We start from the raw sequence: 18716 nt of genomic DNA on the forward strand, positions 1-18716 counted from the left end.
ATCTGTCTGTCTGTCTGTCTGTCTGTCTTTCACATGAACATAATGTTCTCTTTTCAGAATAGATTTTCTTCAAATACCTTTATTTCTACTTTTGCAGGCGATAACCAATTTTCCCAATGTCACGGCCATCTATTCAAAATCTGCTACGTACGCCAACGCAAACCTGGAGTGCTTCACTGCAGAATTGACGCACCTTGACAAAAAGGAAGGAACCGCTAATTACACCTGGTACCTGCCAAAACAGTCCGGCGAACCATCGTAAGCAAACAACTTAGTGACAGCTACTGCTGGTATCGGCGTAACCGGAGAGGCGCAGGGTTTGTTTAAAGGGCGACACCCTTCCTTGGCCTATTGGAACGTAGCAACTTTACACTGTCTGTCTTTATGTCAGTTCTTCTTTCGGTCGATTCAGCCCCTTGGCCAAATTTTAAATGCATTCGGGAAGGAGAAGTTTATCCAGGAAAAACTTTCCCTAGCACCTAAATCTGGAAACCCAATTCATACTTTTGGAAGCTGTTTAGCAAAAAAAGCAAGGGCATTTGTGGCAAAACATCCATACGTGAATGCAGTTGCAGTTGCATTTATTTAAAGTTCACGGCTGCTTGATTTTTTAAATAAAAATAATAAATACGCTTTGAAAACTGGGTTTTGACCCACAGGTACAAAACAGCTCGTAACCCGACCCTAGGCCTCGGGGCGGCATTCCCAGCTGTGGAGCGCGGTAGCAATAAAATGCGTCCAGGTGAACGCGGTAAAATTCAATTTGCTTCAGCAGTCCACCACCGTGTTTATATTGGGAGGCACGAGACGGAAGGGAGGAAGTGTGAGATTGTGGGCGGGAAAAAGAAGGGAGACAGTTACGACGCAGAGGTGGCAGAAGACCATGCTCTTTCAACGACATTTGCCGTGAATTTAGCTATACGTGGCAATTTCTTTGCAGATTATTTTGAAGACGGTAGCGTTTTTCGAGCTTCTAAACTAGAAAATTTTGGTCTGTCTGTCTGATTGATTGATTGTAGGGTTTAACGCGCCGACGCAACGCAGGCGATGAGGCGCGCCGTAGTGGAGGGCTACGGATTAATTTTGACCACCTGGGGATCTTTATCGTGCGCCGAAATCTCGTACACACGGGCGTTTTTGCTTTTCGCCTCCATCAGAAAAGCGGCCGCCGCGGCCGGGAATCGAACCCGCGACCTCGTGCTCAGCAGCAGAACGCCTTAGCCACTGAGCCACCGCGGCGGGTTCTGTCTGTCTGTCTGTCTGTCTGTCTGTCTGTCTTTCTGTCTGTCTGTCTGTCTGTCTGTCTGTATGTCTGTCTGTCCGTTCATTAATTCAGCCGCCGCCCCAAAGTTAATTATTCAACGGTAAGTATACATAAGCAAAACATTTCCAAACTATAAATCTGCTAAACTTCATGCTTGTCAACATTGCTCAGCAGAAAGAAAACATTACGCTCATTGGAAGCAAAATATGAATTTATAACTGACACTAGCATGGCTCTGGTAAATAAAAATAAACGTAAGCGTAAAATTTCAAACACACAACACAAAAAAGCACCTACGCTGAGGCGTCTATACTCGCGGCTCGAGCGCTAAGCCAAGCATTACCGAAAGCCCCACAGATGCCACAAAAAAGAAATGTGAAAGCGGAAAACTTCAATTGTATTACAAAAATATTTATTACCTTATCGTAGGATGACCCAGACGGGAGGGGAACAGCGTCAGACGCGGTCGGGTGAGATAGTAAAAGTGGTTACGGGGCAGGGGTGGCCGAGGGCCACAGTCCTTCTAAGACACTTGCAGCGAGGCTAGCAGATACCGACAACGTTCTCTATCTTGTTTGAATCCAGAGTTTCAATCGCTTATGGGCGACTTTAATGATAGCCCAAAAATGTTCATAATGAAGACATTTTCCGGCTCGTGAAGTGACATCGTGCACTCGTCTTCTGAAGGTGGCTCCAGATGAATGGCGCATTTTAAAAACAATCATACAGGATCATTTCCGCTCTCTTTGGCGACCACAACATCGACCTTGTGTCACAAAAGGAATGAAGAGGACGGGGTCAACCTTACTGTTCCGCATCCGGAACAACTCAGCGCGGACGCCGGCGTGGCTCCACAAGCTGAACATTATCGCTTCACCTCTGTGTGGAACGTGTGGTGCTACAGCCGACATCGGTCATTTTATTATGGACTGCCGAGAGCATGCGGTGGAGCGGTTAGCTTTGTTTAAAGAACTGCGAAGGATGGCCGCTCCGCATGCCTCTTTGAACGATTTAATTTTCCCGGAAGGACATTGGATCACGAGGAGGGACGTCTTCTGCAATTTTTACGTGTCACAAGCCTCAGCGAGTCATGGTGAATTCTCGCGCATAGCGGCAAAAAGGTGCTGATCGGGTGAGCAATTGCCGGCATACCACGCAAGGCTAGGTCCACCCGTCAATAAACATAACCACCACCACCACCATCCGGCTGCCTTTTATGTTTTGTTCTGGCTCCTTCTACCAAAAAGCACGTGATTCCCAATTTGCGAAGTTCGTACAGGCAACCACTGCTGCAACGCCTACTTATTGTCCTCTATTTTGTGACGTGCATGCTCAAGGCATATGTTTAAAAACTTTGAAAAGCGTATGCTTGAGAGAGAGAGAGAGAGAGAGAGAGAGAGAGAGAGAGAGAGAGAGAGAGAGAGAGAGCTCTTTATTAGATGAAAGTAGAGAGGGTGGCCGGCATGTTCCAGCCAACATGCTACCCTGCGGGGATGCGCCGAAAGGCATAAAGGCCCTAAAGGAAGTAGGGTTGAAGAGAGAGGGAAAAAAAGAGAGGTAAAAAATGTGAACATAAAGATTTGCGTGGGTGACTAAAAAGTTAACATGATCTCACAGGTGAGGATATGGCATTCTAGATTGCCTTTGTGACGCGGAATTCCTATGCATAATCATATAAGGCAACCAACACTTTTCGCTAAGGAAATGGAGAGGACCAGGGTCCAAAAAGAGCTTTCAATCCATAATTTAGGCTCTCTATATTTGCTGCGAGATGATTTTTTTCCTGCCTGTATGCTGGGAACTCTAACAAGATGTCTCAACTGTTTTCGGCCATCCACGTTGCCACGAAAGGGATTTGCGGTTAGACCGACGGGTTGGCGGTAGGAGTTCGTGGGTGCTGCGTTGAGACGCAACCGGCGGTAAACAGTTTCAAGCCTGCGTGAAATCCGCTCTGGTCGCTTCATTCGGAGGCCAGAGTCTATATGGTGCAGGAAGGGGTCTCGAGTAGGAAGGGTTGCTGCGTGCCCACGCAATAACGCCCTTTATGCGCTGAGCTGGTGACCGTAAAAGACGCCAGTGAAGTGCTTTTGAACCCTCATGGCCGGACCAGAGAACCCAAAGTTGCCTCAACGTGTGTACAAAACAGTGCAGTATATTATTAAAGCAAATGTTGAAGGCAAGTTCTAATCATTATAAATGACAGGCGCAGATGCTTCCGTCTTCCCTCAGGTAAATATGTTGAAGTAATTACGTTGAAGTGCGATCCCATTATAAATAGGAGCCGATATGTATACGAAGAGCCTCGCAGAATAACGACTGGGCGTGGACACACGAGAGTGTCTGTCTGTTGACAGAACAATTCCAGTTCACCGGTACTTGGCATCCATGCACTCATGTTGTCAATGCACCGGAGAAGGCCCTCCTGTGCACATGGCAGAAACGCTGGACAGTTCAAGATTGCTGTCTTTTATGGACTTGAATAAGGATGTTTCGAATATTTCCCGTTTACCACCTTTACGGAATTGTCGTGGTTAAACCGGATGCACTGACTACGCATCTAGGTAGCAGTCACGTATATATAATTACCTTCGTTACCTATTTTTTTCGTTGCCCCGTTTACTTCGTTTAACCCAGGGTTTAGCGTACACTGATTATCCCACGCCTGACAGAGAAAGATACTTTACCTTAGGGCTTGATGCAAGAGACAGGTAGCGGAACCATTGAATACAATTTCTTTCTGAATGCAGAATGTGTGCGGCAATTTTAGGAAAACCGATACCGAATAATATGGTGTTCTGTCCAACTCATCACTTTTCAACCTGTTTTTTACAGAACAATAGTACATCATTTAATGGAGGCTGATTCACCGTACGAAGTAAACGTCATCACCAGCCCAGGTGAGTGCGCTAATATAACCACTGAAAAAGTACTATTTGCCAAGAAAAAAAATGACAAGAACATTACACAAAAGGGCAGGCAGTACACCTTGTTGCCACGATTTTCAAGGGAGATACTCCATAGACTGTGGTACTCGCTTTCAGTGTTGGCAATTTTTTGTCGATCACACTTTACAGAGACAAGCTCAAAATGCTAACATGTTGCATGTAGTATTTAGCGCGCGATTGGAGGAAGGTATCGGTGAATCGCATAGAGGACACATGAGGTGACTTTTTTCATTCGCCTGTTGTAAGCGAAGTTGCTTTGTATGCTGTGGGAGTAAGAAGCTTTTTTTTTGCGACAATACCATTAACACTGAACCCCGTCGGTGTTCCCCAAAATGAAAACGGCTTTTAAAGACCGGCTAAAATTACTCCTGTCGCGCTAGTGTTATAAAGTTTTTCCGGGCTTAATGGGTGACTTTGAACGCAACCAACAGCATAATATTATGATAGAGTCCATTCGCATGAGAATATTGACTGACAATACGCATCAATATTTACAATTCTTATGTCGCTTAGGAAGACAGCGCAATGATAAGTTGGTGAGGTCCTGACTACTCGCCGTGCTTTTCACTGTAGTTTTTTATATACGACCTTTTAATCTTTGGTTAAAACAGTCAAGGCAACTTGTGATCTGCTTCTCCTAATTTTGCTGTGCATTCATTATTTATTTCACGTAATCCAGCTACTCCTTTGCAACTGGAAAATTTTAAACTTGCAATGAATAAATGGTGGTGATTCAAGTTGAAGGAAATTAACAAAATCCAATAAAATGGTTTTCTATGTCGAAGTGCGTTTCTAGGAAGTGACAATTTGAGTCCCCAGAGTGCAATAGTGCGTCACTTTTAGAAGCACAATTTGTTCACATCGATGGCGCGGGCAGCTAACGGGTATCAAACTTCAAGAAGCATAAACAAGGCACCGCGTTCAAACAAGGAGCCCCGCAGGAAACCGAAAAGTTTTTTTTCAGCGAAGCTGTAATATGGTTAGGTTTACGACGCCATTTTATCTCCGTCCGTAAGTCTAAGGCGGCTAGCACGCCCTGCTGCAAGCACTAGTAATGGCGGATTCCGTGCAGAAAACAGATGTAAGCCTTGTTTTTTACAGCTCTCTCGAGACGAACCATATGACAATTGGCCCATAGAAAACCCTGATTACCCTGGGATTACATCACTCGTTCGGAGTGGAGCTTTAAGCGCTACATAATTCCCGTAGTATGGGTACAAGAACCGGCTGTACCTCTTTTTTGCATCAAAACTTTCGCAACGAAAACTGTATCGCGAAGACGACCCTATCATTAACCAGTGTTCCCTTGACGTGTCACTATTTGTACACAATGAAGTTGCAAACGTGACATAATTTCCGTCTGCTGTCACCCTGTGGCCATCTACAAAATGAGTGTGGTTACAAGAAACAACTGTATGCCTTGATTTATAGAGCATTTCCAAACAAACATAATATGACTACGAATATTTACCGCAAAGATGACAGTGCCATTACTCTGAGTGTTTTTTACATGTCATAACTTGGTATTCACATTGAAGTTGTAAACGTTACGGAATTCCCGTCGGTTGTCAACACGTGGCCTCCCGGAAACGGACAATTACACGTGTATCCACTAATATACAAGTCAGTACCATCTCCAATTGACCCAACAGTAATTACGTTGACATTGTCTAAACATATGCACGATCACACCGTTTCACTCACCATTTATTCGTGAAACTGCGCATCCTGCCCTGTGTAGTAAAGAAACGAGCACTCATCCATCTCCGCAGCCCAAGTACGTTTAAAGTGACAGTAAATGCACCCAATAATAACCAGCCCCATGCACAAGCTGATCATGGCCGTTGGACGTATTCCCACGGTAATATGCCCTATTAACCTCAACTGATTAGGATGCCCCGAGGCTATGAAACGTCCTTTCAAATGACCCACTGTTGATTTCTTTCGTATTCTGCATCTCCTAAACAAAATATGTTGTTTTCTTGTTCAGAGCCTATCACACTACAAAGCGATTTCCGACTGCGCCAATGAACGTTTTGCTCAACCAGTTCCGGGGCTCATACTTCAGCTATATTTTGGGATCAGAAGTTCGCCAGTGGGTGCTATTTAACCCTTTGTAAACACGCTGCATTCCAGGTCCGGACACTGCTTGGACAGCCATTTGGCCGTACTCGGACAACAAATGTATAATCGCCAAAGCAAAAGATACCCAAGACGGTAAGATATTGGTGCCCACACCAAGCGATAGTACCAATTCATAAATATTATGTTCACTTTGAATAGGCTGTGAAATCTTTGAAAAGCAATTGGTACACTTCTAAGAATTCTTGAGCCATACGTATTTCTGCCTCGTAAACTCAACAATAGACCCCAGTGCCCGGCTTGCTCCGGCTTCCGAACTCCGCTACGCGCCATCTCTCTCCCGTCCTGGCGATAGCGCTTAAACAGCTCCAACCATCTCAGTGGTGGCTTTTCCTCGCTTTATGAGCAACATTGACAGCTTGCAGCTCCTTTTCAACTCACCAGTATTGGTCTTTCGCTACTTTCCTTCCATATCTTCCCCTTTGCACCTGGGCTGGTTGCAGACTCGATTAAAAGAGAACCTGCAACACTCTTTGAGCAGTGCAAGTAAACCTGCGCGACGTTTAGATTACACTGCCGGAATACCTGAGCCAAATATTACACGGGCGCATGAAACGGAGAGCGCGCAAACCGCTGTGAAAGACGCGAAAAACCAACCGCGCTCTCTTCGATTTTCCTCATTATGCACCCCTGGCATGGCCAAAACGACTTCATTGAGGCCATGGCTGTCCTATTGGTTGTTGCTGGTCAACTTCGCCGCTTATGTCTCGCATTTCCTGTGACGATCTGCCGTCGTCGGCGCCGTGTACTAACCTCTTCTATGTCTGAGCCAGTACGCACAGTTTTGTCGTTTCTTTTGTGTTTTGAGTGCGCTCGGTGTTTGAGTGACGACCCACACGACAACAAACTTTTATTGCTTCAAAAACGCCCTACCGGCCTGAGCGCTTGCTTGCGAGCAAACAGCCATGCGTGCTTTTTGTGGTACCAGACCGGAAATATACCCCTCTACGTTGCGGAGAAAACGAGAAAACTCCCCGGCCAGTGATACATAAAAGGCCGCAGAAAAGAATGCCGCGAGCCGCCCCCTTCTCCGGGAGAGAGGCGCAGCTTTCGTCGCGTTGTCCGCGGTCGAGTTGAGAGAGAACAATTATGCGCGCTTTCTCATCGCGCGTAGTTTCGGTAATAGTGAAAAGATTTTCATAATTGTTGCGGGAGGAGAATACGGGGACACTAGACTTTACCCCGAAATACATTCCGAGTAGACTGTGGTAAGTGCTGCAGGGTCTCTTTAAACAAATAGAAAGAGTCGCCAGTTACAAGACGCGCCGAGGAAGTGGCAGCTGGCGCTCTAACTGCTTCTGGCCTTCGCAACGTGGCCAGCGCTGCTGAGGTTCGCCCTGATTTCTTCCCAAGCTATCGTTCTCTATATATCTACAAATCTACATATCTACAATACGTTGTCTACGTATCTACAAATAAATAAATATTTAGTAATCCATTGGATACAAAGCAGCGATGGAATGAAAAAAGACCCCTAAAAATTTTGCCGCAATGCCCAGCTTATCGCTCACGCGGTAAAATATCGTTACGTGGCAGCATTAGCAATTCCAGGAACAATGGTTGAATGCGAAGCGATATATTTACATGAGGTCGGACGTCACAGCACCCATCAACGCAACGGAACGCGGACACAGCTTCATAGACATTGCCGTTGCTTCGCCACATGGCCCTCTCGTCGATGGCGGGCGTCCCGTTCGAGGGTGCAGTGGATGGGCGAGTTCTTAGAATGAGAATGACATGATTATAAACAGTGAAGAAGGCGTTGCCGCCAAGGATAAATGTCATGAGATTGACAAACCACTTCCGACAACCAGTGGTGCCCGTCAATGCAGCTGAGGTACGCCGACGACCCTTGGAGATGCACCGGTTTGCTTGGCGAAGAGCAGCATCATCGGCAGGTCTTGTCCCGGCCGGTTACGTCTAGGCTGGTCGCGGAGGGTCATCGGCTGGGGACCCACGGGGACTGGGGACATGGATGTGCCCATGAAGCTGCGGGGCTGAGGCGAGCCAATTCCACCCAGAAACCCTCCGAAAAACTCATAAAGAGTAGAGACAGACCATGCTGGAGGGCCAGTAGTTGGATGCACACCGCGCCCGCCACCAAACTTTTGCGCGGCGCACGACGAATGGCCGGAGCGATGATTGGATGCGAAGCGATATATTTACATGATCGGCTATCCTATCAACCGAGCAATGTCACACACCCCCAGCACACAGCTTCATCGTCTGTGGCTCCTCTGTGACAATATAGGAGTTTGGTGGAGCCCAAAACTCCAGGAAATATCTTCGAGTGTTGATCATTGCACGCGAAATATTTGTTCAACTGTGGAAAAATAATCGCCAACACTGGCTCCAACCGTTAGTCGCAAAACTCCAAAGGAAATATCAAACAGCTAAGGAGGAGGAATGCCTTTATTATCAGAGGGGGCATGAATGCCCTGTTGGGGAACGAAAGCGACATGAAGGAAGGGAGGGAATAATTGAAAAAAAAAAACAATGTTCAAGGTTCAATCGCCTGAAATGGTGGATAGCATTTTAAAGTCCGTGAACATATAGTTCGCAAAAACCGTGAGAGATAGGTGCGACAATTTTTATAGGTGTCGGTCCAGATTATTACACCAGCATGTAAAGACCACTGGTTAGTGCGTATTCAATAACTTTCTCAAGCACTGAGGGGTCCTCTCGAACGCGTTGCAGGTGCGCTTCTTCATCTCCGGGTGGGGAACCGAGGTCCAATAGTGGCTCGCGACCGGTCTTGAAGTGCTCACAGTGCCATATCAAATGGTACAGGTTAGGGATACACTTCTCGTCACAATACGGGCAGCGTTGGATGTGCGAGCTGGCTCCGTGGGTCCATTTATGTAGTACATGAGGGGTTAGGGTCGTGTTAGCGTAAATCTTATTAGCTACCACCTCGCCCGAGCGTGTGAGCGTCTTGAGCGGGCCCAGTACACCCAACGGGGTGGTATCTTGAAGCCTCTTGCGACTCTCTGCCTTGAATTTCCGCAAGTGAAGTTGCCAGTCTGGTCGTGGTAGGTGTTGCAATGGGGCACTGGAAACCACTGGAGGTGTGTCAAGTCTCTCCCGGCCGGCGGTGTGAGCCGCGTGGTTGCCATGTCCCCAGGCGTGTGTCCCGGGGACCAGACGATGCGGATGGCGATGCCTTCCAGTTGAAGGTCTCGGATGGCATGTAGTATATTCGTGGCCGTATGATTAGGTGAAAATGTTTGGTTCAATTCTTTAAGGGCGACGTGAGAATCATCCGTAATGATGCGAAATTTCCGGGATGAGAGTGAGTCACAATTGTCGCGGATGGAATGGACAGCCCCCCCGACACCCATAAGTTCAGCTTCTTCAGCTAGGCCATATGTATTGGAGACCTTCCGGGAACCATTTAGCAAGGGGGCGTCCGAAGATGTCCATGCAATCGCAGCCTCATTGCCGCGCACGGCGGCGTCCGTGAAGATGTCGACTTCGTTCTCCATCTTGTCGTTCTGGATAGTGCGAACGTATAACTCGCGTGCTCTCACCTGCCGCCGAGGTATAGGGCGACGCCGAGGGATGCCGATCGCAGGGCGCTCCCAGGGCGGGAGGGACAATGGGTAACAAGTGGGGTCGAATTTACTGTTCATATAGTCCCATGAGCCGATAGCCTTGCCTTGGGGGGACTGCTCAAGATGTTCCTTAAGACGTAGCTTGGTCTCTTCGATGAGGGTATCAGGGTTGGGAAGGGGTACAATTTTGTGAAGAATCTCTACAGGGGTGAATTGAGGAAGACCACTAATTGTACGGAGAAGGTGCCGATTTAATATATGAAGATCCTTTACGTGAGCTGCGCGAAGATCATATACTGGAAAGCCGTAAGTGAGGCGCCCGTGTGCTATTGCACGGCCAAGCATTGTACAAGCCTGCTGACTGGCACCACCAAACTTATTGGAGAGGCGGAGGATGGCGTGCAAGGTGTTGCGCTAAGTGGCTTTCAGATTAAGGATTCATTTACGGGGCTATTGCAACTGCTAATGGGAAGGCCGAGGAGACGAATGGTGCCGTTATGAGAATCCAGCTGCGTATCCCCGATCTGGGCGGAAATGATTTGGTCTCAATTTCTGCGATATTTGCCGTCAACGCTGAGTAGCTCTGTTTTAGTGGGTGATAGCCGTAGCTGAAACTGTGAAAGCGAGCGTTCAAGACTCAATACGGCAGCCTGCAGTTCCCTAAAGATCCCATGCAAACAGCTAAGAAAATATATCTGCATATATGTCAGAACAGTCATATCCCGCAGAGGAAGTCAATTTCAATATAGGCAGCCTGTGCGGTTTGCTGGAGAAACATTTAGTAGCCTGAATATAATACAAAATATCCTGAAATGCCGTAAGCAATCCTCAACAACACTAAGCTGGCCAGGGAGAGAGATAAACGTTTATTTGTCTTAAAGGGAAACGAAATGCGAATTTAAGATGCGTTGGCGATTATAGGCTTGGGTGAAACTTACTGTTTTTAGCCCGTGAATGAGTTATGGAACCATTTTACGCGCGTTTTTGCAGTTCCTTACAAATCACTTTGCAATTTTGATGATTATGACTCAGCGTTTAACAAGATGCTTAGGCAATATGTGAAAATTGGATGGTAAAACAGGTCATTGGGGTAATTTATTATGACCTTTGGGGCTTTGGATCCTCTCTTCAAAACGGGGAAGACGTCAAACCATCTTTTTGGAGTGAATGACATAGGCATGCTATCATCTGTACGTAAACTCAATACCCCACTTCAAATAGCCTATCGCAGTGATACGGTTTTTTCAGTGTATTTTTCGTAAAAGTGAAGAGGTTTCAGATTCTACATCATAAAATAAAGTGGCATAAAAATATAGCTATTGTCGTCGGGGCAAATGTATCAAATTTATCTCAGGTGACCTTTTGTACTGCAAGCACTCCGGGTGTTATAATGACCTTTCGTTTGTCCATTCAAAATAGCATCGTAGAATATCTGTTTCTTTCATTCACTCTTCGAAAGACGAACAAGTTGCTTGAGCAACGAAACGCGTAAATATTATAGTCATTTACTCTGCATTTCTTGGCCTCACTTGAACCAGCCAGAAATTTTCTGGTGTTTTTCCGGACTTGTGGGTTACATACACTGAGGGGTTTGTAGCTGCAGTTTGGAAGGGAAATACAAAGTAAAAAGAGGATGAGGAATTGCGAGGTAGGCAGGAAAACAAACGCGTGAGAGAAGATTCAAGATCCAAGACCTCTGTCAGAGATCGGTAAAACACGAAAGTGAAATGTGCAGCGAAATCTGCAGCTGAGCGTGATTTGTGGGTCGGCGGCTGTCTTGTGGGTGTGCTTGGCGAGCGACGTCCTGCTGCCGGGTCGCTTCTGCAAAGGTGTACTGGCGTCATTTCCGTGACGGATATAACGTCAGTGAAATCTTGGTGTATCCCAGCATAAAACAATTTCGTGTTAAAATATAAAACCCAAAAACGAACAACCCTAAGTATAACGTACTGTTTAGTTTTAAAGGTTGCTTCCCCGCAAGAACGCCCTATGTTCAAGGGTGCAGCCTTGACAGGCGTCATTTCCGTGACGTATATGACGTCACTCAAATGTTTGTGTATCCCGGAATAAAACACTTTCGTGTTTTACTGAAGTAGAGGGAGAAGAGGACCATTTGGAGGGAGAAACACGAGGGAAAACGAGCGCATGAGATAGAGGAAAAGTAGGCTATGGTTTAAGAAAGGGACTTGTGCGAGTGGGAAGCAAACGGAACAGGAGTGCACAGGAAGAGAAAGGGTGTTTAGGAAGGGTGAGATGAAATCACGGGGAGACTGCAGCGAATGCAACAGTTCAGAAAGCGGGTTTCTAAGGCGGGCAGGGGAGGAAGAAATGGTGAAATAATTGTGGTCGAGCGGAAATACGTAAATGAAAATACATAAAGAATCGCATGCGGTCATGCATGCTATTGAGGAAGCGCATGAGGAATCGGAAGTTGATTGTGCTATTGTGACGGGAATGTTAAAAAAGACAGTATGTCTTGGGCGCTGAAAATAAAATAAGGAGAGGGAGGTAGGAAGGGCGGAAGGAGGATGATGTTAAAGAAGAGAAATCCGTTCTTATATTACAAAATTGCTTTCACTAGTCCAACAACGACCTTTGTTTGCAACTTTCTCATAATGGTAATGAAAATTACACACGTCTCTCATTTACATCGTCTTCATCCGTTTTTGGTGTGGTATATTCAAGGCTGTTTATATGCCCAGTCAAAGAACGGCGAACAATTTAAGTACCAAATAACGTTAAATTCGTCTCCTATTTTCTATGCCAGGGTACGGTTGTCATTGACATTTTGTTGCTTTCGATCTCGCACGCTATTGGCACAAATTTGACCCGGTGACAATGCCGTGGTCTCGTTGCGTCTTTTGCTTGACCTTTAGAATGCAAACTTCAAGCATTGAAGCTTACCGACATTAAATATTCATATGCATGGGAACTTGCAAGTCAAATCATGCAACGTGCTAAACCGCTCAATCAAAAAAGACCGGCACATAAAACCCCGCAAACTAAGCCGCACTTGCGTTAACTGCCAACTGTTTAGTAAACCAAATAGAGCCAAAAATGTCTGCTTAACTGGGGTTCCTAAGCCCATATTTTGTGGTTTCTGCGCCAGCGACGCTTGAGATATTCGGCTTCAAATATTGTCTGAGCGCAATCACCCAAACGTTCCTATCCAAATTACTATTGTTCTCTCCGAGAGCAAAGATAAAGTGTTGGTGCCACGATGGGGCACCTAGTGTCACCTCCCCGAGCAGTACATTTTGTCGTATTCCAAACAAAGGTATTTGTTATTGGAAATAACGCTTTCGCAGTTTTTTTAGGGATTCAGTTATGGCAAATAAGCTCCCGGATAAAAGAAATTGGCCGCGTGCAGGTTTGTATTGGACTATATGTCGCCGGACCACCATAGTCTACCGCAGCCTCTTCAATGTAAAATTCACTCTTCTCCATCCCGCCCGCGTTTAAAGGGACACTGAAGTGAATTTGTCAAGCTCCCGGTTTTGTTGCACTCCGTAGACTGGCCCAAATTACCGCACTTTTCATCGTTTATCCGGTTGATAAATTGGTAATTATTTCATAAAGCGGGAAGGAAGAAAATCTACCATGCGCGGTCTGTGGCGGCCGCACCAACTAAAGGCTGTGACGTCGGGAGGAGGTGGCACCATGATTGGACGATGTCCACGGTTAGCATTCAAACAAGTTTCGGTTTCGGTTCTGTAAAACAACATGCTTGACATCCGACGGCATCGTTGGATGGGCATTCTCGATATCTCAGTAATCGTCGTACCGCGCTTCTGCCATGTTGTCGGCTGTAAAATGCCTAAGATAAGCCTCCCAGGACGGCTTGGAATCGTAGCAGTCACTAGCCGAGGCCTACGCAGTGGATGAACGCCCTCCGCGTCACCGCAGATGTTCAAATGCCATGCGCTTTTCTCCCATACTTAGAGTTTGCCTCACTCATGCCTGTATCGTAAAAAGTGTGTTCGCACCAGGCCAAGGGTCTGTTGATTCTGGACTGTGCCCACTGCCCGCAAGTAGTCGGTGCTTGTGGCAACAGCACGCCAACGAGAACTCGCTAGCGTGCCAGTGTCGTTGTGCGCGCGTTCTGTGAACTCGCTCGTGGAGCAGTGAACGTTACGGCCCAAAAATGGTGAACTCAGTTTAGAAAACATCGGCCGCAAACGAAAAAATCAACTTACAAAAAAAAGCACGTACCTTCGGGGATTCGAACTTACGACTTGCAAAACAATAATCCTAGCGCTTCTGACCACTCGGCCACGAGCCGGCGCTGACTGTGCTGGATATAAAAGGTATATAATCTACAACCAGTTTACACTTTTATTTAGTTTTAGCATTTCAAGGTGATTATTTGTTGTATAACGCTCGTGCAGTAAGCGTCCCCCAAACTTCCACAATATCTCACGTCTAGCAATTGCATTTCTTAGACGGAAAAGCGTTCGCAGATGTGTGGTCGTGCTTGCTGACCGCTGCGCTTGTTCTCCCAGCGCAAGAAAGTGCTTCGTGCTCCGTAGTTTTACGCTGTACGGTAAAAGTATCAGTTGATTTTATTTCCTCGGTACCTATATTGACTTCGGCGACTCCTCTCCCGCCTTCAAGTGGCCTTAGATTTTCCTACTAGCGTACCAGTCAGCGAAGCGTCGCATGTGCACTTGTGCAGCACTTGTGTGGAGCGACCCGGACTCGGAGCTTGATACAGTGTACAAACTAACAAAGTAACGAAAGGCACATTCTTCCATTCAAAAACGTGTTTTGGCTTAGTTTCAATTGAGCGAGCGAATTGCGACGACCCGTCGGCGGCCGGCGGACTAAACGCTGGGCCGGCTGACTCTGTAGAAAGGCCGGATGGCCGTGCAGTAGCGTAGCCGATTGCCAGCTCATCGCCTCCTGACGTCACATGAAAGCGCCACAGAAAATTGGCGAGGGTGCAGAAAGGAGGACAGCATTTTCGAATTGATTTTTCTACTAACGAATTTCGCGTAGACGTGCTCAGACTGGTCAAAACATGGCCTATGGACTCCGGACTACAATTTGCGCTAGTAATCCCGCAATGTTTACAAAGGACTTCAGTGTCCCTTTAAGACTCTTCCGCTCCCGTCTTCCTGCCATACCCACTACCCCACCACTCCACGCTACGAATACCTCGTGCCTCGAACCTCCCATCATTCATCGCGATGGCCGCTTGCTCAATTCAATTCAATTTCTCGCATTCGCACTGCCCGCGGGTATTCTGTGGCGTCATACTGTTTGTACTGAGCTTGGGGGGGTGGCCTCTGGAATCAGTTGCCGACGGCGCGCCTCCACCGACATCTGATCGCGGAGGCCACGCTTGGGGAGCTGCTTCCAGATGGACACTAGAACGCGAACCTTTTGGTATTTCTTGGTTAAACCGTTGTTTATAACGCCTTCGTTTTGGCTACAAAAATTCCGACACACGCGCCTCTAAATTTTAAATAAGACAACACTGCTGGGATCCTTCGTCTATTTACGTCTTGCCTCAACTATTCCCAATGTTATCACTCTGCTGAAAAATGTTGACAAGTGGGAAGTATGCCACCTGATTTAGCTGTTTGAAATGTTTTGTTTGTGACACTTTGTTTAAAAATTTCAGTTGTGGCTGGTCGTATGAATAGACAGACAGACAGACAGACAGACAGACAGACAGACAGACAGACAGACAGACAGACAGAGACGCATAGACGAAGATAGGGAGACAAAAAATATCGCGTTTACTTGACTCAGGAAAAACTAACCCCCTCTTTCTGCATAAGACGTGCGCCTTAGCAGAGCTTACGGCTCAAGAGTAGGAACATGCTCCAGTGTTTTTAAATACGTAGCCATTTCGTAATGGTAAAAACCAATCGACCAATAACAGCACGTCTTTACTGCACAGTTTAAGCTCAAGGTACGGCTAATGGATTAAAAAAACTGTTTCAGTATCATATCAAAGGGGAGAATAACCGTTTAATCGAACTTTATAAGACTATCAATCTGGTGATCGATACTCTTTAATTAGGCGTTTAACATCCACAACCCCGCGCTTGTAGACGTTGGGAGGCCCAGTTGATGGTCTGTTCCCTCATAAAAAAATTGTCTCGTATACCCATCAAGCAAACCTAAAAAACTGCATACGGGAATAATCACATAAAATGATAGCGATATACTTTTGGGATTTCTATTGACGCCACAGCAGAAATTCCCGCAGCGAACATACCGCGTGGGCTCAAGATCCCAATAAAATACAACAATGATGTTGTTAATTGCAAGTTTTAGCAAATGTGGCATGGCTTTTGTTCCCTGTGGAATATGGCGTGTGCATAAACGTTGATTATCATAAAGTCACACTTTACGTGCTTTCTTTTCAGTGTGCCTTCTCTTTGTCAACAACGATTCTGTTGACAACGTTCCAGAGGAATGCACTGAACAGTACAAGAATATCTGCGGAGAAGGAGTTTTGCTTTACGACAAGGACAAATGTACCAAACGCCGCCAGAGTTCTTCAAAATAGGATAGCAGAAAAAAAGGTGTTTTTCTTCAAGAATTTCTCCTCGCCGATGCCGCACATCATGAATTGCCATGCTTTGATCACCCAAAACTCTCTTTGTTACAGTGCCGTAAAGTCTATTTGGGGTTTTTTTTATTTCAACACTTCATAAAAGGCCATATTTACAACTGCTTTTCTTGTCATGATTTATTCCGATCCTCTAAATCCTGCATATGTTATGACATTTCGCTTCACAAATGCTTTATTGTGGTCTACTTTGAAACAGATTTTCCGACAAGCTCACAGAAACCACATTTCGCTGCAACGTTATCGTCCGCACCTCCCGTAATAATAATAAAAACAGTCCCGTACGTCTTCATATTCAGGGCTCTCGGGTTTCCATACAACAAAACAGAGGAGGTCATGCTACTTTCCCCAAAGTTCATTTTGCTTTACTAAAACTGAACTACTTTATGACAAGTTCGGTAACCGATGCCATGCATGGGGTCATGACCCGCCGCGGTGGCTCAGTGGCTAGGGCGTTGTGCTGCCGAGCCCAATCACGAGGGTTCCATTCCCGGCCGGGGCGGACGCTCTTCTTATGGACGCGAAAAGCGAAAATGCCTGTGTTCCAGATTCTTTGCTGAAATGTCGTCGGCAACGTCGCCACCTTGTTCAAAGTTTTCTTTTGTTGTGTTCTCCATAAGATGTGAAAGAAAGGAGTACGAAGCCGCCATAAAAGGAAAGAATTACTCTATTTACATCAGACCGCTATGAACGTACACCGTTTTCGATCGTCTTCTTCTTCGTTCTCTTCTGTCGGCTCATGGCTTTCCCTGTGAATCATCCTCTTCTTCATAAATATACAACATCCTATACCGTAGAGCAAGAAGACGAACGGGTAAACAACTTTCTTGACGTTTCGGCTTGGGACAAGCTGTCGTCAGAATAAAACCCAAGTCCACGAGCACAAGCTTATAAGGCGTCAGGGGCCTTAGCTTAGACCAACAGCTGATAAATCTTTAAGAATGATGTGCGACGAAATATCAAAACATAACTGGCTTTCACAGTGACATTTCAGTCATGGCTGCAGCAAACTATAAAAACGAGATTCTAAAGACAGGGTGCAATACAACAAAACCAGCACGCAATTACAGTACAGAGTGAAAAGACATAGCCACAGCAACATACGACCAATGTGTCACTATTAAACAATGTAAGATGGGTCCCAAGAAACTGATAGTGGAGCTTAAACATAGAAAATATACGACCAAAACTGCGGGCACGCGCTCATTCTCATACACGATGCCCATTAATAAAGATTTATAATCAAGATATGAAGGTTCACACAGACGACTATGAGTGCACAAAAAAGGCAAGTGTGCCAATGTTTTCGTTTGAGCCTGAAGTCATAGTTTTGAATTTGTGAAGAAGATAGGATTAGCTGACTTTTCTAACATGGGGTGAACAGAAACCGGATACAATGATTGTCACTTTAATTTTATCAAATGAATGGCCAGTTACGTTTATATGTTTCGATAACGGCAGATTGGAAAGGGTCCTAAGGTGTGACTTACGATAGTTGAAGCGTAGTCTCAAAGAGTTGTCAGTCTGGTCAATATACTGAAGTCGGCATTCCGCGCATTCGAGCCGATGAATAGCATTTTCTGTGTCACAAGTGAAATGTCCTTTGATGTTAAGCTTAAAACTGGAAGCTGTACTAGTGGCTATGGTGGCCGTCGTCATACGGGGGAAAATTTGGCATCGAGGTTTCTGGCAGGGCTGACAGCCGATGTAAGATGGGCGAGTTGTTTTGCAAGTGAGTGAATCTCGTAGGTTCGTGGAACGCGCGGACACTATCGGTAAGGGTCCTCTTGGAGCTTGAGTCATCGGCCATTAGCCCTCCAATATTGTTCTTACGAAACAGTTTATAACAACGATTTAACTAGAAAAATAAAAGGCAAAAAAGCTCGGCCACTAACGACGCAAAGAAAATTTTCTAAGTAAAACAAAAGCGTCCACGGCCGGATTCGAACCTGCAATCTTCTGATCCGGAATCAGACGCCTTATCCGTTAGGCCACGCGGACGAGGTTGCTCGGCCTTGAGAGCGATGCTATTTTACCTTTTAAAATTTGTTTCGAGGCATAAAACGTTGTTCCCATTCAGTTTTATTGTCAGACCCACGCCAGGCCTATGAAACGCGTCACGTTGGAGGACTATGGAATAACTCAAACCAACCGAAGAACGCCAATGTCCGCCAAAATATTCGTACAAAGGCGTTCTATATTGTTCGCCTACGTCCAAGGACAGC

General features: G+C 46.0%; 1 protein-coding gene and 1 non-coding gene across 2 annotated transcripts in view; one reads left to right on the forward strand and one right to left on the reverse strand.

Moving 5' to 3' along the window:
• LOC144152616 (uncharacterized) overlaps nucleotides 1–16573 on the forward strand; it is a 29222-nt gene extending 12649 nt beyond the window's left edge. The window contains exons 2-5 of the mRNA XM_077683952.1: nucleotides 98–258; nucleotides 4097–4161; nucleotides 6346–6426; nucleotides 16286–16573. Of these exons, the coding sequence (XP_077540078.1) occupies nucleotides 98–258; nucleotides 4097–4161; nucleotides 6346–6426; nucleotides 16286–16428 (450 nt within the window). The 3' untranslated portion in view covers nucleotides 16429–16573. The remainder of the gene's footprint in view (nucleotides 1–97; nucleotides 259–4096; nucleotides 4162–6345; nucleotides 6427–16285) is intronic.
• A 1846-nt stretch (nucleotides 16574–18419) lies between these two features.
• Trnar-ccg (transfer RNA arginine (anticodon CCG)) lies at nucleotides 18420–18492 on the reverse strand. The gene has a single exon. It is a non-coding gene; the product is annotated as a tRNA-Arg (tRNA).
• Nucleotides 18493–18716: the final 224 nt, after the last annotated feature.

Source organism: Haemaphysalis longicornis, unplaced genomic scaffold (genome assembly GCF_048455015.1).
Source record: "Haemaphysalis longicornis isolate Haplotype H1 unplaced genomic scaffold, Haemaphysalis longicornis Haplotype H1 scaffold_9, whole genome shotgun sequence".
In the NCBI taxonomy this organism is placed as follows: Eukaryota; Metazoa; Arthropoda; class Arachnida; order Ixodida; family Ixodidae; genus Haemaphysalis; species Haemaphysalis longicornis.